The 27077-nt window shown below is 45.0% G+C and overlaps 1 protein-coding gene across 6 annotated transcripts in view; it reads right to left on the bottom strand.

Moving 5' to 3' along the window:
• Positions 1-3965: 3965 nt before the first annotated feature.
• The window catches only part of KDM2A (lysine (K)-specific demethylase 2A), an 86386-nt gene continuing 63274 nt past the window's right edge, over positions 3966-27077 (bottom strand). For 5 of the 6 annotated variants that reach the window (XM_006771512.2, XM_006771513.2, XM_015569025.1 and 2 more), the window contains 9 exons: positions 16949-17032; positions 14927-15196; positions 14277-14408; positions 12751-12840; positions 9857-10569; positions 7686-7849; positions 6971-7129; positions 5962-6177; positions 3966-5522 (listed from right to left, as the gene is read on the bottom strand). In XM_006771512.2, the coding sequence (XP_006771575.1) occupies positions 5341-5522; positions 5962-6177; positions 6971-7129; positions 7686-7849; positions 9857-10569; positions 12751-12840; positions 14277-14408; positions 14927-15196; positions 16949-17032 (2010 nt within the window). In that variant the 3' untranslated portion in view covers positions 3966-5340. The remainder of the gene's footprint in view (positions 5523-5961; positions 6178-6970; positions 7130-7685; positions 7850-9856; positions 10570-12750; positions 12841-14276; positions 14409-14926; positions 15197-16948; positions 17033-27077) is intronic. The other variant, XM_006771514.2, reaches the window with a different exon arrangement.

The following is a 27077-nucleotide window of genomic DNA, read 5'->3' on the forward strand; positions in this document are numbered from 1 at the left end:
TGTTTGTGTGTCTCTGCATCTGTTCCAGTCTTGCCTTTCTAGCACTCTCATGTCACACTCCAGGGAAGGGGGGATAGCAGTGGGACCTTTCTGGCCCCCTGTAGCTCTCTCTGGAATGAGGCTGGTGGGGGAGGCAGAAGCTGGGTGTCAGCGCGAGGCTTAGGGCAAAACCAGGTGCTCCCGGACCTCAGGTGTATACTCTTAAAGTTTCCTGCCCACACATAGGTGTCCAGTGCTGAAGTTCCCTTCTGGGCCTGGGCACCTGGGAAAGTGGTGGTAACAGGTCTCCCAAGCTGGGAAGTGCCAGGTCTGCTCTGCTGCTGGCCATCCAAATGACACTTAGCATAGAGTTGGCCTGGGAGGACGGGGGAGAGCTGGGTTGTCCCTCCCTTCAGGACTGGCTATATCATTTGCAGGGCCCATTGCAAGTGGAATGTGGGGCTCTTTGTTAAAAAATTAAGACTTTCATGATAGTGACAGCAGAGCATTCAACCAAGTGTAAGGTCCTTCTGAGTACAGGGCCCTGTGTGATTGCATGGGTCACTCACCCATGAAGTTGGTCCTGCAGGGTCCCCCTCCTATACACCCACCTCTACATTTCCTCATGTAAACTGAGGAAGGTGTACCAGCAGAGGGAACAGCATGTGTAAAATCCCACTCAGATAGTGGGATTGAAAAAAGTTAGCTAAGGTTGGAGAGGAGTAAAAGGGGCAAATGACAAGGAAGAAGCTTGAGGACTTTATCCTGAGACATATTTAATGGGTTTTAAGCAGAGTAGTCAAATATATCCTATATAATAAAAGGCTGATATGCAAATTGTCCCCTTGGGCATTCAGCTGACTGGGACTTCAGCTGCTCACTATGATGTGCGCTGACCACCAGGGGGCAGCGCAGAACTAAGGAAGGCCCAGCGGCAACCAGGGGAAGGAAGGCCCTGATCGCTGGCCAGGCCTAGGGACCTTACCCATGCACAAATTTCATGTACCAAGCCTCTAGAATATATATATATATAAAATTAATCCTCACCCAAGGATGTTTTTTCATTGATTTTTAGAGAGTAGGAGAGGGGAAGACAGAAATATTGATGTGAGAGAAACACATCAATTGATTGCCTCCTGCACATGCCCTGACCAGGGAGGAACTTGCGACCATGGTACCAGAATCGAACCCAGGACCCTTCGGTCAACTGAGCCAAACCGGCTAGGGCTCAAATATATCTTTTTAAAGAGAAATGTTCTGGCTGCCAACAGAGTTGGACCAAGGCTGGGAAGCCTCAAGGTTCTGAACAATGGTGGCTTTAAGGAAGGCCCAGCGGCAACCAGGGGAAGGAAAGCCCTGATCGCTGGCCAGGCCTAGGGACCTTACCCATGCACAAATTTCATGTACCAAGCCTCTAGAATATATATATATATAAAATTAATCCTCACCCAAGGATGTTTTTTCATTGATTTTTAGAGAGTAGGAGAGGGGAAGACAGAAATATTGATGTGAGAGAAACACATCAATTGATTGCCTCCTGCACATGCCCTGACCAGGGAGGAACTTGCGACCATGGTACCAGAATCGAACCCAGGACCCTTCGGTCAACTGAGCCAAACCGGCTAGGGCTCAAATATATCTTTTTAAAGAGAAATGTTCTGGCTGCCAACAGAGTTGGACCAAGGCTGGGAAGCCTCAAGGTTCTGAACAATGGTGGCTTCAACTAGGGTGGCAGGGATGAGGTGATTGAGACAGGGGGTTTCTGAGATATTTAGGAGGCCGAACTGACACACTTCCTTTCCTGGCCAAACATGGCCACGCCCCTATCCCATCCTCAGGAAACAGACATGAAAGCAGCCCATCCTGCAAGGCCCCATCCTTTACTAAGTGTGCAGAACTGGAGGTGGCCCTTAGCTGTCAGCTTGGGGAATAGGTGGGCAGCTCCCCCAGCTCCGGGCAGGTGGTGGTGAAAGCCTACTCAGGACTCCCGGGGGGATCCCAGCTCTCCTGAGATGCGGCCCCCAAGGATGCGGGGACAGTCTGCTGCAACACCTCGCACACTGGTCTAAAGGCTGGAAGCTTGTTCCCCACAAGCCAAGTGAGAAGCAGTGGGGGTGTGGTGGGACAAATGCCGACTGTAGCGTCTGGCCCAGATCTTGTTCAGTGACCTGCAGTAGGCACTGTCCTTGAGGGGCTGGCTCGGCAGCAGCAGTGGATGGAGGCTGGCCTTGGCTAACAGCTCTCCAGAGATGCCAAGATTAGAAATCCCAGGGTTTCCTGTCGCAGGTGAGCACCACAGGGGTAGCTCTCCTCCATGACTACAGAACCACTCTAAGCAATGCCGTGGGTGGGGTGTATGCGCGTTTGGGGAACAGGTATCCTCGTACTGAAATTTTCACATCTGTTAAAAAGTTCGATGAAATAAAATGTGTTTTAGAAGCTGCTTCTGCCCAGAGGAGTGAAGCAGGCAACCCTTGACTTTGGCCTCTAACATGAAAGCCTTCTGACTCATTCTCTCACACACACACGCGTGCATGCGCGCATACACACACACCCACGCCCACACCCACCAAGGCAGGAAAGGTTTTGTTTTTTGTTGTTGTTTTTAAAGCCTTTTATTATTAAAAAAAAAAAAAACCAAATCAAAATTTTTCCATTGGAAGCTATTTCTTTTTTTGTTTTTTAAAATTTTTATTACACAAATATCTCCCATTCCCGCGTATCAGAAGAAAGATGTCCTTGCTTTCTCTAAAACCAATAGTGGAGAACGTTTAGAAAACAAAAGTCCAACTAGCTTCCCTTTCTACCCTTCCTAGGTTGCATGGACTTCCAGACAACTGAGCGGCTGAAACTTTCCTTTGTGGTTTTTCGCCCCGGTGCTTGGAAAGATGGAGGCAGGGTGTGGTCCTGTGGTCTGAGGGCAGGCTCTCCTGGCAAGGCAGAGATCTAAGAGCAGATTGCAGGAAATGCGATGGAAAGATATAGCATGACTTGTCCCCTTAATGCTTACATTTAATTTAAATTTTTAGCACAACATTGGAGACAGACTAAATCAGCAACAAAAAATATATATTTACAATATTTCTCTGAAAAAACAAAAAACACAACCAAACCCTTTAAACATAGTGACTTTAGGAGTTTTATTTATGGAGCAGTTATTTTTTTAATCACCAAGTGATTTTATATTATATATATATATATAATTACGTGCACGGTAAAAATGCTTATTTTTCCAAACCCGAAACAAACAAAAATACAAACCAAAACCCAAAACAAACCATCAGCTTGGAAATTTCTGTGGATGAAATGTCCCAAAGTCAGAGGCACTCTCCCGGCACAATCCCTGCTCTGAAGGGGTCTCTCCACCTCCCCTTTTATAAAAAGACAACAAAACAATCTTTTCAGTATTTTCCACAGGAGCAACCAAAAAAGGCAGGAAGCTTCCAATTATAGACCATTAACAATATTAATAAGGTTTTTGCTCAATACCCAGGGTTCTTTACAGAGAAGTTCCCCTAACTGAGGCACTCTGGAATAAGTCACTGGCGTTTCCTCAAAGTTTTAGCCCCAGGTCACTGGGCCTGGAGACCAATGGAAGGGGTAGAGGGTGATGGGAGCAGACTGCTGTTTTTAAGGTGCAGCCAAGAGAATCAGCAGATTGGAAGAAACACACCACGCCATCCCCTCCTACCAGGACCCAGTTTTCTCTTAGGCCAGTCAATGCTAGGGTCAAAGCTGGGCTAGGCGGCAAAGAGGGGGCCCCTCTGCCTCTATTGCTTTGGAAGTGGCAAGGGTGCAGTTGGCGTCTCTCCTCAAGGTGCCTGGGCTCCTTGCCCTCCCCCATAGAGTTTCAGAAGAGCCTGAGACTGGGATGCAGAAAGGGGCCAGGAAGGGATGGGCTGGAGGACGAGGAGGCGGGCAAGGTTGTGCTATCACTGTCCTTCTGGAGGGAGAGCAGAGTGCAAATCCGCATCTATTACTTATAAACTCTTGCCACAGGCTGCTGCTATTGAGCATCTCCTCACACATTTCAACATTGACCCAAAAGAAATTCCGACCTTTCTTTCTTTTTTTTTTTAAAGTGCAAAAAGCTCTCTGCTGCCCTAGAGAGAGGATCTTTGGACAGGCCGTTCAATGCAAAGAAAAAGGGGGCAGCTGATGGGGCTTGACACAGGGAGGTAAAGTGGGAGACACCATGCTCCCCTCCTTCCCTCCCCACACACACGCGTAATACACTCAGCCACACACACAGAGGCACATGCACACCCCCTTCCAGGGCCGCAGGCAGAGGGCAGGTGACTGGCTTCTAAGCAGGAGCTCCCCCTCCTCCCAATGGTGCCAGATCAGCGAGCCACTGGGACTAAACACAGGTCTGGGCTCTGGGGATTACATGACACTAGAGGCCTAGTGCCTGCTGGAAGGCAGGTGGGAACCTGGCCCAGATCTCTGTTCCCCCAGCAGGGGCAGACAGGCTGCTTGAGGACCTGCATCCTAGGAAAGCCCTATTCAGGCAGGAATAAAGATATGGAAAAGGGCAGTGGGAGGCTAAAGGAGTGGGAACAAGGAGATGGTGCCTATCTCAGAATCTGCTTAGAAAGCAATAAAATGGGGGTGTCCCTGGGATACAGTTCCAGCTCCTCTGAAGAGCCTCAACCCCAATAAGTGCAACAAGGACCTGAGGACCTCGTAGAGACTGTCAGGAAAATATAGGGTGGGGTAGCCTCATTATGTGAACTGACATGGTGCATCGGACAGGATCAAGCTAACTGGAGGAGAGGGGAGGACAGACACAGATGAGGTCTTAGACACCTCAACAGCACCAGTGTGATCTGTATGGGTCTGGCCTTCCTGGGGCTGCTGGCCCCTCCTGTATAAGCCGGGAGAGTGTGACAGAGGAGAGACACTGGGCACCAAAAGGAGAACCTGGCCATGGAGACAGGGCTGCTTTCCTCCCTGGGAGTTTGCTCAGAACCAGGCACTGCTCAGAACCATGGATGGGGAGGAGGGCCCCAGGGCCTAGCGCAGATGATAGTTGCACAGACGACCCAACTGAGAGCTTGGCCTCCTGGCAGGCAGGCGGCAAGCGTGCAGGTGAGCCGGCACCTCGACAGCACACAGCCTATGCTTTTCCCTTAGATCAATTTGCTACTCCCTTTTCCTTAGGAGGGAGAAGAGCAGGCAGGTAAGCCTGGTGACCACCGCACTCTCTGCCCCGCCTATAGGGGAAGGGCTCAAAGGACAGGAGAGCAGAGAGGGAGTGTGACGCTGGCCTCAGAGCCTGTGCAGGGTCAGGGAGAGAAGCTCTCCTGGCTGGGGAGTCAGGGAAGATTGGTTTCCTGTTCAGTCTGGGCCAAGTGTGTCTTAGCTGATCTTCTGTATCAGCTTCTCGTCAGACAGGCAGTAGAGACTGTTGATGGACAAGTCTGAGATGAAGTGCTCGCAGGCTTTTCGAGTGATCTGCTTGCATCCTCGAAGGTCGATCAAGGTGACATTGGCGATGCGCCGTAGGTAGATCAGGGTCTGGTCTGTCAACTTATTGCAACCTGTGGGGAAAGTGACTATAAGGACAAATGTATGTACACATGGCCACAGGAGCTTGCCTCTGTAGCTCAATTCCCCAGCTCTTCCCTTCGAAATGCTAAACCAAAGCCCTCTTTGTCCCGTAACTATCTAGCTCAGGGATTAGAAGTGCCATCATCACTGTGGCCTCTGAAAGCCCCCTGCTCTCTCACTCCCTGCATTTTAAGGTTGACCAAACTGCAGCTGGGTGGTGGCTGTGCTCTTAGGCACCTGACAATTACTCTAGGTGTTGGTCACCCATCAGTTAAAAAAGGGATAGAAATCCATTTCCGTCCAGTTGTGAGGAAACAAGTTAACACAAGTTTAGTCAACAGACCCAAGTTCTTTCAGTCAAGCTCCAGGAAGGGCTGGGACTTCCAGGAGGTATGGGCCAGTTTGCCATGAAACACCACAGCAGCATACCTGCCATATTGAGCTCTGTGAGGGAGTAACGAGTGGAAGACCCGACAGCAGTGAGTAGGTTGGAGGACTGATCTGTCAGGTGGCTGCAGTGACTGAGGTCGAGTCGAGACAGGAGGGGCATGTGGCGAATGATGAGGCGAAGCGTGGCATCTGTGATGTCAAGGCCTGCCAGCCGGAAGTCAGTCATGTTCCGGAGCTTGCTGCGATTGTCCTGACCTACGCAAGCAAGAAAAGAGCCTAGATCAGTGGTCGGCAATCTCATTAGTCAACAGAGCCAAATATCAACAGTATAACGATTGAAATTTCTTTTTGAGAGCCCAATTTTTTAAACTTAAACTATACAGGTAGGTACATTGTTATTAACTTAGTTAGGGTACTCCTAAGGCTTAGGAAGAGCCACACTCAAGGGGCCAAAGAGCCGCATGTGGCTCGCGAGCCGCAGTTTGCCGACCATGGGCCTAGACTAAAATTCTTAACTCTATTCTAACTCCAAACCTGCAGGCAACTTCACAGGCCAGGTCCCCTTGCAGGGAATAAGCAGAACTGACCACACACAGCCCTGCCTTCAGAAAGCAGTGTGTGGGGGCCATTTTCTAGGAAACCAGACAGGTTTTCTTCCTTCCCAGCTGCTGGAATATGCCTTACACATGAAAAGAGTATGTGCAGAATACCCCTACCTTTCCCACACTCCTACTTTTCTAGATCTCATACAAATAGTTCTTAATGATCCACCTCAACCCGGAAGCCTTCCCAGACTTCCTCAGGCTTTATACTTTCTGGACCCCAAATGCCACTGACCAACAAAATGGCTTACTCCTTTGTTTGCAGGTAGTTGTCTGGTTCTAAATCATTAACCTGTACTTGTATACACTCTATCATGCTGTTCTCAATCTGCACAGTGTCATTTCTGAGAGTACCTTTGCTTTTGAAGATGAAGTATACTGAAAGATAAAGCTACATACAAAGTACGTTGAAAGACGAGCACAGAGAAGTCAGGCACAGAGCATACCTGGTTTATCAGCAGGTGGAGTCAGCAAGTCCCGAATTTGAGGGTCCTTGATTCCTACTGCCCACCGAAGATCAAGGGTCCTGAGAAGGGGGCAGCTGGAGGTGCTGAGGGCAGAGACTGCAGACCAGGAACAGCCGGCTAGGAGAAGGTCTTTCAGTCCTGCAACGGAAGAAAATACATATGCAATAATATATACTCTATCAGCACATCCAAAGCCTTTACTAGCAGCTGATCTAAGGTAAATGGATTCCCAGTCTAATGGGAGAGAGAAAGACTATGTCCTTATTTTATCCTAGTAATCCAGCTCAAAGATTCCTATGAGCACTCACCTTTATTAGCTTTGGTGGTAAAACCAATTCCTTAGTTCCTACCAGAGCAATGCCAACGTGACTGTCTGTCTTTCTAAAACCCCCAAATGCTGAAAGGAATAGGTCCTTACAAGGAGCTGGTCAAAGCAACATCTTATTCAAGTTCCCTCCTCAGGAGCCATGCTGTGGAGGGCCTTAGCACTGGCAGCAGTGCCTGATCCCATTCTTCTCACTGTCCCGTGCAGTGACTGGTCTGCAGTTCAGAGTGGTGCCTGGGGACTAGCAGTTAAGGTGACCCTGAGTAAATCTCTTGCGAAGCAGAAAGGCAACTATGGTATGGGACTGCTGCCCTAAAACACTGCTGCCCACCACTGGGGCCCTGGAAGAACAGTGGCAGGGCTGCTCACCTGGCAGCCTATTGACGAGCCATGTCAGTTGTTTTTTAGAGATGTTGGTCCAACTGAGGTCAAGGCTAACTGGCTGCCTCTTGATGATACCACTGAGAGCTTGGGGTACAATAGCCTTACACCTACTCAAGTCAATTTTTGTCCAAAGTCTCTTGTCGCAGCACCTGTGACAGAAGGAAAGAGAAAAAGCTGTCCATAACTCAATATCCCTTGGTAGAGTAACTTCCATCACAGGCTGCTGGAGGCTTCTGGGAAAAGCAGGGCATCTGGAGGGTCTCCCCCTGGGTTCTACAAGCTTACAAGATCATGCCTGTTTTATTTTCCCTGTGAGAATAGGGCTTGTCCTCTATGGCAACCATGCAGAGATTAAATGATGGATAACCTGACCAGTTCACCTTGATTTACTCTGGATGGGCTGAGAACACAGTAAACAATAAGCCCTCATTTGCACTAAATGGTACGGCTTCTACCAAAGTGCATATAAGGCAGTGGTTCTCAATGTTCTGGCCCTTTAAATACAGTTCCGAATGTTGTGACCCAACCATAAAATTATTTTCGTTGCTAATTCATAACTGTAATGTTGCTACTGTTATGAATCGTATGGCCTTAGGCGACCCCTGTGAAAGGGTCGTTCGACCACCAAAGGGGTCGCGACCCACAGATGGAATATTAAAAAATTTCTTGACTTCTTACTGCCTGAAGCTAGGACTGACTATATTCTTTCCCTTGTCAGTCACTCCCAGCTGCCTGGAGATGCAGGTATATTCACAGTTCATCCTACCTTAAGCTCTAGAAAGAATCCACTATTGTATCAAGCCAGAAGAGGCTCTTTATGACTAGGCCTGGAGAGTTCTTTCCCACCCTGGGTTTCTGCCTCAGTGCTATCTCTACATTTTCTAGCCAGTCCAGACCAGAACTGAGAGGACAGCCTTTCCATTGCAATCTGCTAGTCCATAGGCCACAAACGCTGCTGCCACATGCAGGCTTCTATTTAATATTTTACAGTGCCTGTTCCCTCAGCCCGGCTCAGAGTCTAGCTGACAGCAGAAGGGGAGACAGCACATAATGGGAATCTTATGTGATTTGGCCTAAAAACAAGGGACAGAGCCAGGCAGGCCCACTAGCCCTACAAAGAGAAATATTAGGAGAATTTGTGTAGCTCACATATTCAGATTGGGGAAATAAGCTTGTGTTTGTGAAGAATGGGGTCTTTATTTCAAGACTGAAAAAAACTTCACCAATGGCATATGAAACTTTTCTGGCAGAAATAAGCAGCTTACCTAAAGCGGTGGATCTCAGACTTGAATGTGTACCAGAACTCCTGGAGGACCTAAGAACAGACTGACTGGTCCTATCCCTGGAGGTTCTGTTAGGTGGTCTGAGATGGGCCCTCAGAACTTGCATTCTAACGAGGTCCCAGGTGATGCCACTGGTTTGGGCATCATCTTTGAGAACTACCCAGATATGAAGAGTATGTCCTAGGGTTCAGAAGCTTGAGGAAAATCAGTGTCCTATGAAAATCTTTGATCATCATCACTAGGGACCTCCCCCCCTACCCCCCGCCCCCAAGTTTCTTAATGTTTAACTTGAGAAGAAACTGTTGGCCTCATTAAGGACAACTAAGTCTCAGGAAACTTTAAAACTGGATTCTGCTTGCTGGAAAAGGCAATTCTGGTCCAGATTTTGGGAATAAGAATTAAAACTAGAAAACTGTGAGCACCTTCAAATTTTTTGAAAACCATGCCCACCTCTCCCATTAGAGAGGTAACTGAGCAGACAATTATTGGGTGTCATCTGTCTCCAGGACCAGGAGAGTGACTGGCACATCAGAGGCTCTCAACAAATAAGTGACTAGTTTCACTGACTTGTGGGGAAACTTATGACTGAAGTTTTTGCACAAACTACAGATCTATCCCCCAAACCAGTTTCCTACGCCAAGTAAAGAGAGATGGAAAAGTATGGATAAGGGAGAGGAGGCAAAGGGCCAAATTTCCTTCACGGACACAAGTGCCCACATCTTGAACAAGACCCCAGTCTGGGGAACAGACTAGATTGATTTAATCTTTTAGGTCCCAACAAGCCTCCAGATGCCAAATCACATGCTTGTCTCATTTGAAAAACCTGCCACCTACTCCCATACCCCTAGTCCTGATCCCTGTATCCCTGCTCACCATTTATACCACGTCTTGCACACTCGCATACATTCACAAAGTTCTCTGCGGCTGAGGTAGCGGAAGACAGACATCCAGACCTCCCGCTGCATCCAGCTTTCGTCTCCATCCTGAGCCCAACTGCCCCGGCCATTCAGCCTGGCTGCACCCCCCTCCTCTGCACTGTCATCTTCCTCCTCCTCATCCTCCTCCTCCTCTTCCTCTCCCCCCAGCCCCTCCTCATCCCCACGCTGGGGGGTTCGGGCTGGGCAGTGCTGCACTAGCACGCGGGGGGAATGGCGGAGGTTGGCAGAGGAGGCCGTGATGGCCTGCAGCTTGGGCACAATGGATGTCCCGTGGAGCTCTTTGGTGGGCCTCTGCAGCGTGACAGTGAGGTACGATCCCCGGATCTTGGCTTTCTCAACTTCAGACAGCTCCTTTTTGCCGCTGGGATTGTTCTCCTTTTCCCGTACCATGGTGCGCTCTGTGGCCTGTAGCCGCAGCAACTGCCGCCGTTTGAAGCGCTCATCGCGGCTGGCACTGTGGTGGTCGCTGGGGCCAGCCCCAGGGGATGACCGAGTCACCATACCCCGGGGGGAAACCGGGTCATGGATGAGCTGTAGCATGGAAGTGGGTGAATGAGGCGGGGGTGTGAGGGGCTCGTCACAGCTCCGCAGGGGCCGCAGGACTTTGGCTTGCACAGCTTCTTCATCACTCTCTTCCATCTTCCGCTTCTATAAAACAGGCCCAAAAAAGCCACATCAGTGCCTCCCTGTTGTTGTCAGGGGACTAGAGAGGACAGATCACTGCTTTTCTATGGAGAAAAGTACCAAGAGATGCTTCTAGTGGAAGAAAGAGATGCTAGTGGTTAAAGAAAAGAAGCCTCCATTCACCATTTGGACTAGGATGCAAAACCTGAGAGCAGTCAACACAACAGACCTTCAGCTCCACCAGTGTCTGAGCTCGCCTCTACCAGCCTGCTGCTTCCACTCAGCACCCCACCCTATCCCTAGAGACCAAGGGCAGATACGAGACAAAGCAGAGAATGAGAACCTGTGAGAACCACACTGTTCCCAGAGGGATCTGCTCTGGATAGAAATGAGGAATTCAGGCTGGGCGAAGACAACCTTCCATAAAGGAACACAACCTCATCCCATGCCACCTGTGCTCTCCAGCCTCTTGTCCCTTTCTGGAGGCCACCTTGGCTATGTTGCGATAAAGCCTAATGAACATGTTTCACTAGGCTGATTTTCGCGAAGGAGAAGCAATGATCCTCCTCCTTTTTATCCTCACGTTTTTAGTGCACTATGGTTGGAAGAGAGTAACTACCTTTTGGGTGTTGGCTTATACCATACATCAGAAGGTGAAACTAAAACACAGCACCTGGCAACCCATCTGCTACAGCAGGGAAGTAAACACCCACCACAACCAGTAAAGACAAATGTAAAATCTGCTAGGATAAAAACTTGTTCTTAGTCCTGTCCTGGTAGCTCAGTTGTTAAAGCATTGTACTGATGCACCAAGGTTGCGGATTCAATCCCCAGTCAGGGCACATGCAAGAATCAATCAGTGAATGCATAAATAAGTGGATCAACAAATCAATGTTTTTCTCTCTCCCTCATCAATAAATTAAATTAAAAAACAAACAAGCCCAGCCGGAGTGACTCAGTGGTTGAGTGTTGACCTATGAACCAGGAGGTCATTATTCAATTCCCAGTCAGGGCACATGCCCGGAGTGGCCTTGATCCCCAGTGTGGGGCCTACAGGAGGCAGCCTAGTAGTGGTTCTCTCTCATCATTGATGTTTCTATCACTCACTCTCCCTTCCTCCCTGAAATCAATAAAAATATGTATTAAAAACAAAAACAAACAAAAAACCCCCTAAAAAACAAAACAAACCTATTCCTAGTATAAGAACTTGAAATACGGAGAATTCTAGCACTAGTCAACTCTAAAAATCTTTGTCCTCAAAGACATTTAGACTGAAAACTCAACTAACTCACTGCCTAGGGGGAAAGAAATAGAAAGACAAGGATACTTGGCTCCACTCCTACACAGTGCACCTAGAGACCACTGGGGCCCGGATCAATGACACTAGGCCAGCTACCTCTTCTGCATGTGCCCTTAGCAGGTCTTGTCTTGCCGGCCCCAGTAACTAGAGTCCTTTTGGCCCTTTGACATTACTGGCGACCATTGGGCCAGCAACCACAGCTGCTCAGGGCCAAGGTCATGGGGCTGGTCTCCTCTGGAGGAGGGGTTGCCTCTGTAGGACACATTTGGGCCGATGGGCAGGCTTTCTGTGAGCACAAAGGTGAAGATGACAAAAATGTGAACCTGCTTAACTGGAAACTCCAGCACACCACTGTATTTCCCAGCTGCCTCAGATCTCTGCTGAAGTTTCACTCCACAGCAACCCTGCTCAAACAGCCCAGCTGTGGTTCCTCTTTTTCTAGGACCCCAGATTATATAAGAATCTCAGCCATTTGCAGACCCCAAGTAGAACAATATTCAATAACACAAAACCAAACATTAAAAACTCAAACAAAAGGCCCATCCAGCGTGGCTCAGTGGTTGAGCATTGACCTATGAACCAGGAGGTCATGGTTTGACTGTTGCGGACTCAATCCCCAATGTGGGGCGTGCAGGAGGCAGCCAATCAGTGAGTCTCTCTCATTGATGTTTCTGTCTTGCTCTCCCTCTCCCTTCCTCTCTGAAATCAATAAAAATATATTTAAAAATAAAAATATAAACTCAAACAAAAGAAAAAATAATTAACCAAAGGGAAAAGTATCAAAAAAATAAAAAAAATATCCCTGGATCAGAAAAACCATGTGAATAAAGTTGCAAAGGCAAACACCTCCTAAGCTTGATGCTTCCTTTCTTCTCACAATGCAAATCTGGATAAAGTTCCCTTACCTGGGCTTTCTCTGAGCTGTCCTCCTGGTAGCACTTGGGACACTCCCAGCAATTTGGCAATTCCTCGTTAAGCAACCCCTCTCCATCCATCTATAGGTAGACAGGGATGTTAAAAATCTGTCTCATTATAAAAAAAAAAAAAAAAAGAAGCAAAAAAATAAAAAAAGCAAAAAAATAAAAAATAAAAAAGCCTATCTCTTAAGCCTCCTTTATTCAACACTAACCACCACATGGTTAAGAAGGACCTTTAAGAGTTATCCATTTCTAAATACATTGGCTCATAAGAGAAAGAACGAGAGCCATTTAGTCTCACATTAGCCACAGGGAAATGCTACCCTCACTCTTGGTTACTTGATCAGAGTTAGGCTCCATGAGGAAATTCCTAAGAGTCTGGGGTCTCTTCTCTTGACACATATACTCCAGAAGGTCTCATGCCACTTTGAAAAAGGAACTGAACACACAAGAATGGTGCCAGACCCAATCTTAACAGTGGGGTATAGTTAAGACTGCTTGGGTTCAGAGACCAGGGGCCTAGTCTCTGTGGCTCTATGTAAAGTCGGGATAAATAACAATACTCATCTTATAGGGTTGTGATGAAGATTAAATGAATTAAGTATTACGTAAAGTGTTTAGATAAATGTCTGGCATGTAATAAATGCTCCATAATTACCATTATCATTACCGTGGAGATAATATCCTATTTTATTGATTCTAAGATGCTATTTTTTCTTGAATCTTTCTGAAATTGGGCTGCTTCTCATAATTAACAGTGTTTTATAATCACTGTCATCCAGGTGCAGTCATGACATAATTGACACCTCTGGGAAGACCAAGAAGTACCAGCACCAATGCTTTTTAGATTTAAAGAAATATAAGGAAATGAGGCAGACCCAACTTCACACAGTTCTTAGAGATTAAACAAGGGAATGCATGGAAACCAGCAGCTCTCCATCTCAGCTGCACATCAGAATGATGCAGGAGATATTGAATGCCTCAGCCCAGGTCCAGGCTAGAAGAATTGACTCAATCTCTGGGATCTGAACTTCCTTATTACTTTTTAAAGCTCCTCAGGTGTGCACTAAGCCTGATACAGACTGAGCACTCATTAAATGTTATTAGCTAATGTTACAACTCTCACTGACTTTTAGGAACTAATATCCAGCGATAGAATCAAGTATGCAACAAAGATGCTTACAGCCATGAAACATTCCAAATCAGACCTGGCAGTTCCATGATGGCCTGGAGACTCCAAACACAGTCTCCAGAAGCCAGAATGTAAGCTCCATGAGGGCAGAAATTTGGACTTTTTCGTGTACTGGTCCTCAAGGCCTAGCACAGTGTTTGACACACAGTAGAGATATTTGGATCAGGGGTAGATGTTACATCACTACATGACCCACAGCTGATGGCCCATAATACGGATGCTGGCAGTTTCTTGTGACATATATTCCAGTTTCCTCTGTTCCACTGTTTCTTTAGACACTCTATCAGCTGAGGCTTCAGTAGCCCCTTAGGCCTCTACTCACCTGGAGGCAGCCAGGATGAACAATCTCATTGCAGATACAGCATTCCATGAGTTTCTTCTCAAAGTCCTGTGTCTCCTCATTTTGATCCACTTCTCCACAGAGGGAGCATGTGACTGAGTGAGGCAGCCTGGGCTACAAGAGGACAAAGATAGAAACCAAGGAAAGAGCAGACTTAGATCCTTATCATTTCAGCTTCCCTTTAACTAAGATGGGCAATTTGGTTCCTGTGACTTTATAGTAAACACGTAGGGAACATGGAGACCAGGTAGAGAAGTGGCTGAGGAAGCAGACAGAGGAGGAATCAAGTAGCTAGAGACCAACAGAGATCAGTTTATTTTCAGTAAGCCTGTCCCTGGTCTTGGGGTCCTTTCTTTCCAATCCACTTAAAGAGGGAGGGGACAGATAGCAGTGATTTGCCCTTCAAATGCTGGTCTCTCATTTGAAAACTGGATATGGCTCAAAGATTTTACTAGTTAAGTTTTAGTACTGGATGTTCCTTCACAACCCAGGAGAAAAGGGACAGAGTGAAGAAAGCTAAAAGAGAGAGTAACTTTTTCTTTCCAACTCTCAATAACTCTATATTATGCATATTTCAGTCCCTTTGGCACCACCACCCCTCCCCCAAATTCTTTACCCAGTAGGTCACTCACTGCCAAGCACTGCCGGAGGACACAGGACTGCTTCATACGACCAGGTCCTCCAAACTTCTTCATGTCCCTGCAGTAGTGGCAAACACCACACTCTCCTTGCACACAGGCTTTGCACTTTCGACATCGTACTCGTCTCCGCCTGGCTCCAGACACTATGGGGGAGGCAGCAGCTGGCCTCACAGGTGTTAACCGTGGAGCTGGTTTCATAGTGTGAGGCTTTGTGATGGGGATGGTAGGAACCCGCACCTTTGGCCGGGTGGGGAATTTAAGCTGGGAAGAGAAAGCAGTGAGGTCAAATATATCAGGTAGCTTTAAGGACTAAAGAAGGTAGAAGATTACATGGCTTGACAAACTATGGCCCAGGGAGAAATCTGCCTGCTACCTGTTTTTTTTTGTAAATAAGTTTTACTAGAACACAATGACGCGCAGTTGCTTATGTATTGTCTATGGCTGCTTTTATGTGCACTGGCAGAACTAAGAAGTTGCGACAGAGACTGTATAGCCTGCAAAACCTAAAATATTAATCTTTATTATCTACATATTACCTTTACCAAAACAGGATGTCAATTCCACCCTAGCTGGTTTGGCTCAGTGGACAGAGAGTCGCTTGCGGACTGAAGGGTCTCAGGTTCAATTCTGGTCAAGGGCACATGCCTGGGTTGTGGGCTCAATCCCCACTGGGGGGCGTGCAGGAGGCAGCCAATCAATGATTCTCTCATCATTGAGGTTTCTCTCTCTCTCTCCCTCTTTCTTCCTCTCTTAGGATCAATTAAAATAAAATATTTTTTAAAAAAGGTTGCCTATTCCTTCAGACACATCTCTCTCATCTGTTGAGCTTTCTAGGTACCAGTCACTTCAGGGGCCCTCCAACATTTCCTTATCCTGAATATTACTACTCAGAATATACTCCTAAAGAAGACAGTAAACTACTTGAGGGTGAGGCAGGTCTTGTTCATTTCTGTATTACTCTGAATCCAAGTATAACACCTGTACATAGCAGACACTCCAATAACTCAGAAATGACTAAATTATTTTGGGGCAACCCGATGTGGCCAAGTAGAGGCCAAATGGGAATCCTGCACCCAGGTAGGAGAGACAGTTCTTTAAAGACATCTTTTAGCTACATACCTTTATATTCTACCTAAACACTCCTAAAACGTGATGGCCCTGCCATTTCAGCTTTGGGAACACCAAAGAAGGGTCAAACTCATGATCAGGATCAGAATGCTATCACTTCTTTTTTTTTAATCACTTTTAAAAAATATATATTTTATTGATTTTTTACAGAGAGGAAGGGAGAGAGATAGAGAGCTAGAAACATCGATGAGAGAGAAACATCTATCAGCTGCCTCCTGCACACTCACCACTGGGGATGTGCCCGCAACCCAGGTACATGCCCTTGACCGGAATCGAACCTGGGACCTTTCAGTCCGCAAGCCAACGCTCTATCCACTGAGCCAAACCGGTTTCGGCTTTAATCACTTTTTTTATGTAATAACTTTGACAAAGGACGATGTGGGGAAAAATTATTCAGGGCCTAACTGAAGATTCATCAAAATTCACAACTGACAATTTATTAGCTAATGGGTAATTCCTATCTTCTCTTTTCAATTTGATAGTGAAAAGTCCAAATAAAGAGGAAACTTGAGAATGTGGTCTCAATTCAACATAGAAACACGCTGGCCTTTTAAATATATATGTAATTATTTTAACCAATTTTAAATCATTCTGTGAAAATAATTGTGTCACTGGGCCAGAGGACAGGAACTGATCCATTCTGGTGAACAAATGCATACCTTGGCATCCGAACTTGGAGACAGGTCTCCTAGTTTTATAGTTTTGTTAAGAGCATCATCTCCAAAGACAGCCAATTACCCTGACCTAAGAGTCAGAACAAACTGAGGAATGATTTTCCCTTTATATTAACATGCCAAATGCTTCTAGTTGTCCTTTTTCCTTCCAAAATAATAATGGTCAGACAGCAAATACTTTAGAACCTGAAGGTCAAGAATAGTTTCTTACCTTATCCCTTTTTGGCCACTGTACTATAGGGACTCCAGTGAGGGCTAACTTGGGATCACTGTTGGCAAGCTCCTCCAGCAAAACCTAAGGGTAGGATAGAAGAAAAGAGGGCACAGTGAACAAAGAGTAGATCACTCCTTAGCCTCATTCCCCACAAGCACCAAGGGAAGGCCAGGGAATCAGCTGTTTCTATTTTCACTTCACATAGACTAGCTGCAGAACAAGTAAATCAAAATGAAAGAGAAAACTTAAGCTAGTACAATACTGTCAAAACTTTTATCTTTGTTCCCAGCCTGGTTCTTGTGTACTGCACTATACTGTTGACACTTTTACTGAAGCAGCTAGCTAGCTACCCTGGTGACAAGTGTTTCTTGTCACATAGTTCTACATGTGACAGTAAAACTTTACTTCACCCTTTTACTTTTCCATACCAGTTAATGAATACTGCCAGAGTGTAAATACTGACTTCAATTTGCAGATGTCAGCAAAATGGCAACAACAACAAAGGCTAATACTGAATTAATAATATGAACAGCAGAGTCTTAATATCTAGCTCAACCCAGGGCTCTGTTCTTCTAACGCTGATTACAGAAATCTCAATCTTAAATCTCTCTCTCTTACACACACACACACACACACACACACACACACACACACGGTCAATTATTTGCCTTTATTCCTATAAATAGGGCAGGAACAATCTTAGGGACAATAGTTCTCTCGTGGCTTTAACCAATCTAGTTCGAATGACTTAAGGAATAATACCACAGTAAGAAACTGCCACTTAAGTGAATCACACTGGTTGAGTGTTATTTTGAAACCTTTAAAGTTTTATAGACAGAAAATTTTGAATTCCAAACCTAGCAGGATGAAATCCCTGACCTCATAAGTCTTAGAGTAATGACACCAGCAAAAGAACACAAATCCATAAGACAAGTGACATGATTTCCTTAGGTGAATATAGGATATTAACTGTTTACAGAAAACTAAACTTTGATCCTGGACAGGTCAGTATGCTTGGGCCACCTTTAATAATCACTCTCATAACCTTGTGGGCTCTCTGCCTAGAGACCAAAACTTTCTGAAGCACGAGGCATTTCCTTACCAAGCATTTTCTTTCTGAACCTAAGGATCATGTTCCAAATCCCAGAGTTGGGACTCAGAAAGACCCTTTAACGCATACCCATGAAGCTTCCCTATGAAGATCCCCCTTTGCCAAGCCTCCAGATGCCTTTCCCCCTCCCCCAAACTGATTTCATTTCCAGCCGTTTTATTTACTCTGAGTTGCTATGGCACCCTATTCTGGAGCCTCCTGTTAGTACCACACTGCGTGGGGGTAAAGAGGCAGGGTGCGGTGCCTCATGGGACAAGACTCTGGTATGGGCTGTAATCTCCCTGGGGTGAAAATTTCAGGTCCATTCAAAATGTGTGCTAGAGAATGCACAGCTCCCCTCCCCCACTTCGCACTGCTGAGGAGTAGGACTCTGCCCATTTCCTCTCCCCGAGAGCTCAGAGCTGTCCACAAATAGGGACTTTCCACTTTCGGCAAAACAGACGGCACAGAGAGATCCGCGACTATTTGACTGTTTAAGAGTAGAAAAGGAGCCTAACTGTTCACCAAAAGCAGTCTAGTGCTACCAGCAAGATTTTTGTGGGGAACAGGGTAGGTGGAGAAACTGTGTGGGGTGGGAAGGAAGTGGGAGGAGGGGGGCTGTTAACACATACAGACTCAGTAACTGGGGTCTGTGTGGGTGTGGAGGGAAATGCAGATTGCCTTCCAAGCCTTATTTTGCTGGGGCCATACAACCAAGCACACCGTTTTCATGGAAAAAGACAGACTCCAGCTGAGGCCCTTCATGAAACCATATAAAGAAGCCACCAACCTTCACCAGAGGGGGTTTGGGACAGGGAGCGGGGGCGGAATGCAGAAAGGCTAACGCCTATCTAGAATCCTGGTTTTAAGGAGAACATTCAAACACAAGCCTACACCCCACACAGCACAGGAAGGGGAAGAGAACAGCGACGTCTGGGCAGAGAAGGGGAATGGATTCCCAAAAGCCAAGCGACCCAATTCAGAAGCACATCCCACAAGGCGAGGGAACAAGTGCATTGACGGCTCCACCAACACGAAGTAACCTAAGCATTGTCTTGGACTCGCCCAGCAGACAGTCCTTCAGCCTTTTCGCCGGAGTCCCCAGAGTTAAACACACCCTGAACCAGGAAGGGTTTGCCGCCCGCCTGCCCGCCCGCCTGACCTTGTGTTTCTCGTCCCTCTGGAGTGCTGAGGCTTTTGGTTGAAGTTTCCCCAGCGTCTTTGTTTTGTTTCCTGTATTGGAAGTTGTGCTGAAGGAGTTAGGTTTTCTGCCTCTTGGAAAATCCGATTTAATTGAAAATCCTGAAATCCCCCAGAGTTCCTACGGCAGGACAGTCCAGGCTACCCAGAGGGAGCATGTGCCGCGCTCAGAGATCCTTCCAGAGACCTTCAGCTCAGCCGCGGCTTCCTCTGCCTGCGAACAATGCTGCTGCGTCACCCACATGCAGCTCCCAGAAATGCTTTGCAACGGAAGATGGCAGGGGGGGTGGGGTGGGGGGAGCTGGGCTCGCCAGCAGAGGGCCCAGGCAGACTGCTGCAGAGTCGGGAGGGAGGTGCTCTTCAAGCCTCTCTTCCTGGCCATTGGAGGAGAGCCTGCCCGAGGAGCTGGGCCGAGCACCGCCCTCCTGCTCCCTCCCACCGCCACTGCAATAGGAGAACCAGGGGTGGCCCGAGGGCGCTGCTGGCCGACTTTGGCAGGCGCCAGCCAGAGGGAGGGAAAGCTTTAACCCATTCGGCATGTGGTCCCGCATTAGTCCTTGTATCAGTCCACACCCTTCCCTTCAGGGTCACCTCTTATTATTAGTTAGCCAGCACTCTCCAGATAGCACACACAGGACTCTTCCTGCTCTCTCTCAAGCACAGTGAGTGGCCTGAAGTTCCGCCTCAGGAAGAGCCAGGCGGAAGCGGAGCCGCTCTGCAGGCACCTTCTCTCTCCTTGTATGACTTGCTTCAACTGCCCTCACTGCTGCTCTCCCAGCCCAGAATACAGAACCAACATACAGGTTTCCAGAAAAAGGTTCAGGAATGATACATTCCAATGAATATAGAGATATTCAAAACAATGTGTCTGTTTAACATCAACTGTCTACCACAGATGCCTGCCTGGGTTGCGACTGGGAGCCACCATGTAAGAGTAATGCCTAGGCAGCTCTTCTGACCAAGTCAAGTTAGCTGAGGTGTGACCTGAGGTCAGGGAGCCAGCAAATGTGTATTTGCCAGTCTCCTAGGACCTTAACTTATTGTGCTTATTCTGCCCCTCAGATTATTCCACCTTCAGGACACCAGGACTCAGCACATTGCCTAGTCTAGTGGTTTGTCCTGGCTGCCTCTTCTTGATTCCCTAGATAAAGCAGCCCCACGATGCTACTTCTAACAGCCACTGAAGTGATGCGCGTCACCCACTCTCCTTGCACCAATCAGACAGGGGGAAGCTCTGAACAAGCAGTCTCTCAGGCTACAGAGGATCATATTCTGGGTTGAGATTTATGTAATTTTTAATTTTTAAATGTAATCTTTAGACTCTCAGAAATGTAACCTGAGTTTTCTGAAAATCACAGAAGCTCCTTTGAAATAAACATTCCAGGCTACTAAGACCCTAGCTCTCACCACTGGGAATTCTTATTTATTCTCAGCATGGTTGTTTCAGTGAGTTTCTAGTGCAGTCAGTAGTATAATATTTTCAAGGGCTGCATACTTTAATTTGTATAGTAGTCTGCCAAAGAAAGAAGGGACTTTTGTGCTCTTAGGTGAAGCTCTTCCTGGAAATATTTATATGGTCATTCTATCCTAAATCTCTTCTTTGCACTTATTCTTAAGACTCAAAGACTCAATCAGCCTATACTATTATATGTGAAAAACTTTCCTTATGTGACATCCCTCTAACCAACTGAGCAATCCCGCCGGAGCAGAAAGTGCTTATTTTGATCTCAGTGCTATCTAACTTTAGAGGGTTGATAAAATACAAATACTTAAGGGAAACATGTTACTCTGAAACAAAATACAAGTTCAAGTTGTAGCAAATATAAATTCTGGAAGCCACAGGAAAGAACAAAAACAGGGCACTAGGAAACACTCCAAATCACAAATTAATAGGCCGATCCCCTTCCCCCGATTAATTCAGAATAAAAGATAGGCAACAAAGATCAGAATTAGCCTTGCCGGTATTGTTCAGTGGTTACAGTGTCGGCCCATGCACTGGAGGGTCTTGGGTTCGATTCCCGGTCAAGGGCAGATACCTGGGCATGTGTGATGTACACCCAGGTTGGAGTACATACAGGAGGCAACCAATTGATGTCTCTCTCTCACACTGATGTTTCTCTTTCTCTCTCTCTCTCAAAAAAAATTTAAATTGATCTGTTCATCCAAAAAATTTTTTTTAAAGATCAGATTAAGAAAATGACATTATATAATATAGAAATATAATGGAAATATTTTAAAGAATAAATCTATTTTAATCTACTCTATATAGTTTTTTAAAATAAGATTTTAAAATAGATTTTTAGAGAGCAACATTGATGTGAGAATGAAACACTGATTGGATGCCTCCTGCATGTTCCCAACCGGGGATTGAACCTGGAACCCGGGGAATATGCCCTGACCAGGAATCGAACTGGCAACCTTTTGGTGCAAAGGACAACACCTGACCAACTAAGCCACACTTGGCTAGGGCTAACCTTTATGCTTTGTAACTGAGTTAAATTATTTAAAACTTTCTACTCAGTAAGAATGTGAATTATTATAAATGTATTGATAGTAAGAACTGCAAATGAAATTTTATTTATGCAGGCTGCTTTTCCCCACTCCTAATCTGGTTTACTGGATTAAGATCTAATTATACTGGGTCCTCTACCAGTTATTCTCTTTATTAATATCAGACAAAGAAAATTTCTAATCAGTGCTTCTGTATTTATTTGTAACCATAACTCTGGCTTCAATCCCATCATACCCCTGGGATGGAGTCTAGGGTAAATTTTTAGAACATAATTACAAAATAAAATGTTAGAATTTTAGATCGGAGCAGCAGTAGCCTATTGAACCACAAAGTACAGTTTTCAAATTTATAAATTCAGAGCTTTTACCATCTATATAATGTTGTAGTAATCAATTTGTATCCTCTAACACCATTCCTGTGTGTTCTTCCTCCAGGACAGAATCTACCACTGGACCCTCTCTGAGTGCTCTCAGTGCCCTCTATCATGCACAGCACCTGTGAACCTAGAATGCACTTACTTTCTTAGCCCACTTTAATGCCATTCCACCTCTTGAGGGCTGAGTCCTTGACATGTTTGCATATTTATTCCAACACTAAGCATGATTCCTGGCACTGAGTATGCATCGTTCAAAATAGCAAAATAAATGAATTTCAAAGATTTGTAATATCTAATTTTTTTCTGAAATAATACTATTTGTTAAGTACTTTACTAACATCATTAATTTTCATAACAGCCCCACTGAGGTAGATGTTATTTATAGAGGAAAAACAGGCTTTGCCCCCAAAGTCAAATGGTTGCCAAACTTATCTACTAGTAAATGTTTTAAGAGCAAACAGGAAAATAGAAAAATATTCAACAACACTGAATTTTTCATTAAGTGAGTTAGGCATATGTGCACGTTACGTTTTTTAAATCCTCACCCGAGAATATTTTTTCCACTGATTTTCAGAAAGAGTGGGAGAGAGAGGGTAAGACAGAGAGAAATATCGATGTGAGAGAAACACATCGATTGGTTGTCTCCTGTAGGCACCCCGGCCAGGGCCAGGACAGGGAGGAGCCTGCAACCAAGGTAGGTGCCCTTGATCAGAATCGAACCAGTGACCCTTCGGTCTGCAGGCCGATGCTCTATCCACTGAGCCAAACCAACTAGGGCTATATTAATATATTAAAAGCTTCGTTTTGCAGATATTAAGATCTCTTTTACTAGCAAAACAAACACAAACAAAACAATAAAGTCTGATTAAAACTCAGTCTTCCAGCTGACTCCCACCACCTTGCTGTGACCCTCTGTCAGAAGTTGATGTGCCCTCCTCTGCCCCCTCAACAATGCACGTACAAAGAGACTCTTTTTCCTACGTTAATGGGACTGTTCTATACACACTGCTCCAGGTCCTGCCTCTTTATTCAGCGTCTGTCCAGGACACAACTTCTCAAGTTTAGAAATATGAAATATCTCACAGGAGGAGAGAACTCCATTCTATTTTTAGTCTACTTTTAGGATTCAAGGTTATCCACACACCTCTTAATCAGAACTTTACACATACTAATTACTTTCCCTTGAACCTTACCATTAAGTCAACACTTTTTAATGCCCCATTTTCATCAAATCCCTTCTAACTCTATATTCTATGATGTGCTCTTCATCACTGTAGAACTTAACATTTTGGCATCTTCAAAGCCCTTATACCACATCACTAAAACTGACTTCTTCCAGAAAATATGTTTATGAACATCTCATCTCACCACTTTTTTTCTCCTCTCTTCTGCCAGTTGTTTGTGGCTCTCAACAAAACCAATAGGCTACAACAAAAACCAATCCTTTCCTCTGCAGGAAGGGTAAACGAAGCTTGCTTCTGTCCTCCACTGCAGTGTAGCCTTCTGTGCTACAAACACTAAGTTCTCTAGCACTACAGTCTCTAGTTGTATAGTTATTCGGCACTTAACCAACCCAATGCTTTTTTTCTTTCAGATTTTAAATTATTCAAGCTCCAAACTCACTATTATCTGAAGCTCAGATTAAATATAGTCAAACGTAGGAATAATTGATTCATTTGATCTTTTTTAAAAAACATTTCATTGATATCAGAGAGGGAGACGGAGAGAGAGAGATAAATATCAATAATGAGAGAATCATTAATTGGCTGCCTCCTGCACGACCCACACAGGGGATCGAGCCCATAACTTAGGCATATGCCCAGACCGGAAATTGAACCTGTGACCTCCTGGTTCATAGGTTGATGCTCAACCACTTTGTCACGCTGACCGTGCAATTAATTTGATCTTAAGTTAAAGTACCTGCAGAGCTGGGATCTGAAGCTGTTGTCTTCTGATTATGATTATGGTATTGGGTAAACAAAAGAAGTTGTGGAAAAGCCTCTGCAGGGGAAATTCAAACATTGTCAGCCTATGGAGTCATCCTACTATTGATTCGTTCCTCATGCTCTAGTCTCTGTGCTGTTCTATCTTAGCCAGCAATGGCAGCCATGTTTCTCATGATTCCTGATAAACTAAGGATGTTCTCTCTAGGCCAGCGGTTCTCAACCTGTGGGTCGCTATCCCTTTGGCGGTCGAACGACCCTTTCACAGGGGTCGCCTAAGACCATCCTCCATATCAGATATTTACATGACGATTCATAACAGTAGCAACATTACAGTTATGAAGTATCAACGAAAATAATTTTATGGTTGGGTCACAACATGAGGAACTGTATTTAAAGGGCCAGAAGGTTGAGAACCACTGCTCTAAACACTTTTATAATGTTCACATTTAAAGAGTCCTCTTTATTTATTTATTTATTTTTAAAATATATTTTATTGATTTTTTACAGAGAGGAAGGGAGAGAGAGAGTTAGAAACATCGATCAGCTGCCTCCTGCACATCTCCTACTGGGGATATGCCCGCAACCCAGGTACATGCCCTTGACCGGAATCGAACCTGGGACCTTTCAGTCCGCAGGCCGACGCTCTATCCACTGAGCCAAACCGGTTTCGGCTAAAGAGTCCTCTTTAAACGTATCTTCTAAACTCACTGCCCTTCTAGCAGCCTCCTTTTACACTGCTTAATATTTGAACCAAATCCTTCTTAATTTTCCCTTACCACTCTGCTTCCTCTACTTTGGTAAGAGAGTTTGCCTATTTCGATCATGCTACTTGATCTTGTATAAATGATTAGCAGATTATAATATGGCTTCCTACAACTGGATTCTGGACATCACTATAGACATCCCTTAGGATTGAAAAGATATTTCTCTTTTTCATGAATCAGAAATACCCAGACCAAAAGAATGTTAGTGAGATATAAATTTAGAAATCTTTCTTTGTAGGGTTCTTAAAGGCAATTATACAAATTACTAAGTTCCCAAAGGCATAATTTTATGTTTCCCACATGTATCCATGATGGAATGGTTACATATAAAAAAAGTAAATTCTGGCCCTAGCTGGTTTGGCTCGGTGGATAGAGCGTCGGCCTGAGGACTAAAGGGTCCCGGGTTCGATTCCGGTCAAGGGCACATACCCAGGTTGCGGGCTCAATCCCTAGTTGGGGGCGTGCAGGAGGCAGCCAATCAATGAGTCTCTCTCATCATTGATGTTTTTACTCTCTCTTCCTCTCTGAAATCAATAAAAAAATATATTTAAAAAAACCCCACAAACTCCTGTAGAAAAAAAAGAAAGAAATTACACTCAAATTCTCAGAAAAATATACTTATATGTGTCCGATCACAATGGAAAAGAAAGAAACTAAGTGTCCTTTGATTACTTAAGGATGGGAAGTGAGTCTGAGGTCTAGCTTGGGAGTCTGGAATTTATGGCTATGTTTGCTTTGTGCTATGCATTAATCTTTATAAAACAGGACTGCACCTACCTCGAACTTTGTCATTTCCTCCCCTAAATACAAGGTAAAGTGACGCCACTTGCCTCTTCTAGAGCAAACCTTATAAAACCAAACTATAAAACCAATTGTCCAGGGAGAGAACCAACTTCACCAGGTTAGACTCCTTTTAGCCTCTCTGATATTTACCTTTTTACTGAGGCATAAACAATAAGATATAATGAAAATGTCAATCATATAAAGAAAAAAAGTTCAGGTCCTATTCCAGTCTTTGGAATTCTTTCCTGAGGTAGCTGCAAAAGGTTGGAAGCACTTCAGTTGGTTAGTGGTGACCAAAGAAAAACTTGAATCAGTAATCAGAGATGGAAAAAAAACCCCTAGTATGAGGTATTTAGCCCATCTACCTTAAGGTGACAGAATTATTTCCTATAATCCTTCTGAGGCTTAAAATAATCTATGATAGGCTTTAAAAATAACACTTACTACAAATTGTGAGTTAGATTTCTAATACACATACACATGCCTTGCAACCAAGACATAGTTCCAGACACTGACTTAAATTGTTATTCCCAGCTTTTCATTTTTTGTTGTTCATTTTAATGGCTACATATGAGAAAATACCTAAAAGAGCTCCCTCCAGTTCAGAAGGCTCAAATCTGGATCCCTTAAAAATAAACTCATTTTGCCCAGCTAGCATGGTTCAGTGGTTGAGTGTCGACCTATGAATCACAGTTCAATTCCTGGTCAGGGCGCATGCACAGATTGTGGGCTCAGTCCCCAGTTGAAAGCATGCAGGAGGCAGCAGATCAATGATTCTCTCTTATCATTGATGTTTCTCTTTCTCTCCCTTCCCTTCCTCTCTGAAATCAATAAAAATATCCAAAAAATAAGAACATATGTAAAAAAACACAAACTCATTTCTTTGAGACCAACACACGAGGCATGGGAAAGGCTTTCAAGATTACTAATACCGAGATCTCTCTCTCTCTTTTTTAAAAAATATATTTTTATTGATTCAGAGAGGAAGGGAAATGGAAAGATAGAAACATCAATGATGAGAGAGACTCATTGATTGGCTGCCTTCTGCATACCCCCTCCCCCTCACTGGGGATCTAGCTGCAACCAGGTATATGCCCTTGACTGGAATCGAACCTGAGACCCTCCAGTCCGCTGGCTGACGCTTTATCCACTGAGCCAAACCAGCTATGGCTGGGAGATCTCTTGGAAAAAAAGATAAAGATATACAACATGAAGAAACTTGATATAATAGGTTGCATTATATTTAAAATGATATTTTTTTAAAAGTTGCCCTATATATTTATGTCTTCCCACTAGATAAATTTGAAACTAAATATGCTAAACCTACTTAATATAACCCAACATAAAATAATTTCTTTCTTCTGCTTGGGGTAAGACTGTTAGACATTATTACTGGCCACTTTTGTTCTGAAATAGGCCTGTTTATCTGAGGGTAACTTAAGTTTAAAGTAATAT

Source organism: Myotis davidii, unplaced genomic scaffold (assembly GCF_000327345.1).
Source record: "Myotis davidii unplaced genomic scaffold, ASM32734v1 scaffold425, whole genome shotgun sequence".
Classification (NCBI taxonomy): Eukaryota; Metazoa; Chordata; class Mammalia; order Chiroptera; family Vespertilionidae; genus Myotis; species Myotis davidii.